Raw genomic sequence first — 1,703 nt, 5'->3', positions numbered from 1 at the left:
AAAAAAAAAAAAAAAAAAAAAAGTCAGAATCAAGAGGTCTAGAGTTGGGGTTGGGACCATTAACATTTTGTCAGGACTATAGGGGAGCCATAGTCTATCGATATACGCTGGGGCTAGGTCCTTTGGTTAACAATGGGGTTCAGAGGGAACCAAACCAGTAAAGGGGCAAGGAGCTGAAGTCGGGGTAGTAAGGTCAGGGGCCAAGGCTGAGTTATTGGATTAAGAACCAAAGCAGGATTAAGGTTAAATTCATCAGTTTTCAGTGATAAGGAGCCGAAGAACGGGGTGAAAAGATTCTAAAGATAGTTTTTCTGTGTGGCCCAGGTGAGCCTTGAACTTGAGATCCTCCTGCCTGAGAGGCTGGGAATACAGGCCTGGGCCACTGACCCTTGGACTTTTTTTGTTTTGCTTTTGTTAAGGGTCTTGTGTAGCGCAGGTTGGTCTCACACTTACTGTATAGTGAAGGATGATCTTGAACTCCCGATCTTCTTACCTCTGCCTCCCAAGTGCTGGGATTATAAGTGTGTGTCACCATGCCTGGCTCACGGTGACAAAGTGAGGCATCAGGAGTCAGGCTCAAGTCAAGACTGAAATCGAGGTCAAATTTGAGTCTGTAGTCCAGGGTCATAGGTCAGGTGTCTCCAATGAGAAACAAGGATTACAAGGTAAGAGCTAGGGTGTCTCAGGATGTCTCAGTGGGCTCATCAGGTCAGGGAACAAGACTGAGGTCACAGGACCTTGGAGACCAGGCTCATGAGCCCGATGGTGTGTTCCAGCCCTGGGGAGACCCGGAAGATGATCAGCACGTGGACCTCGGTGTGGGTGAAGATCTGTGCCAGCTGGGCGGGGTTGTTCCTCTACCTGTGGACCCTTGTGGCACCCCTGCTCCTGCCCAACAGAGACTTCAGCTGAGGATGCCCTGCAGCCTGCCTTCCTGGTGCCTTGGGGCTCAACAAGGGCCAGCTCACCCTTGGCCACAGCTGTCTGCTCTCTTCCAGGACCTGCCCGAGTCAGGACCGTCTCCATTCTCAGTGCCTCCAAGGTCTGTGGGACAGGCTCCTCCTTTCTTTGCCCATAGCCACGCATACCCACCCTTGGAACAGAAGTAACCCCTGTTCTCAGGGTCCCCAGAAGAGGGCATGAAAGTAGAGAGTGGCTCAGAGCTGCTCAACTGACAGAGGGTACCCACCCTATACACTGAGGCCTGTGCTCCAGACCTCCAGAGCCCACCTCCTTCCTAGACCACGTGCCTTACTGAGTCTCTAAGACTTGACCCAATAAACATGCCTGTATCTGTGTGTGCCTTCCATGTCTTGTGCCCCTCACCCCTGGTGTGAGGAGACCCCGTGCCTCTTTAGCCAACCTGGGAGCTGGAGCTTGCTTAGAATGAGGGTCTTGAGGAATATGGTGAAGCAGGACAGAGTGCCGGGGGTGATGAGCTGGACAAGGCTGGCCTCAGGACCCTGTTTACAGTGTCTGCCCGGGAGCTCTACTCCCCGATGCTCTCCTCTGTGCAGTATTCAGAGTCTGGACCCCATCACTACACTCCTCTAAGCAAGAGCTGCAGTGGGCTTGATGTCATGGGAGTCCAGAGAAGACCCACAACATTCCCAGGCCTTGAAACACCTGGGAAAGGACTTGTGCTCTGGAGCCACCAAGCCTGCCTGGCTCGGAGGAAGCCAGGGCACGCACCTAGCTCCTCA

The 1,703-nt window shown here is 53.1% G+C and overlaps 1 protein-coding gene across 1 annotated transcript in view; it reads left to right on the top strand.

Moving 5' to 3' along the window:
• Positions 1-1,298, top strand: part of Serinc2 (serine incorporator 2) — a 22,794-nt gene extending 21,496 nt beyond the window's left edge. Inside the window, exon 10 of the mRNA XM_031378822.1 lies at positions 777-1,298. Within this exon, the coding sequence (XP_031234682.1) occupies positions 777-912 (136 nt within the window). The 3' untranslated portion in view covers positions 913-1,298. The remainder of the gene's footprint in view (positions 1-776) is intronic.
• Positions 1,299-1,703: the final 405 nt, after the last annotated feature.

The sequence above is a fragment of the Mastomys coucha genome, unplaced genomic scaffold, assembly GCF_008632895.1.
Source record: "Mastomys coucha isolate ucsf_1 unplaced genomic scaffold, UCSF_Mcou_1 pScaffold18, whole genome shotgun sequence".
In the NCBI taxonomy this organism is placed as follows: domain Eukaryota; kingdom Metazoa; phylum Chordata; class Mammalia; order Rodentia; family Muridae; genus Mastomys; species Mastomys coucha.
The sequence above is the reverse complement of the archived record's forward strand: the minus strand, read 5'-3'. Positions and strand labels throughout refer to the sequence as shown.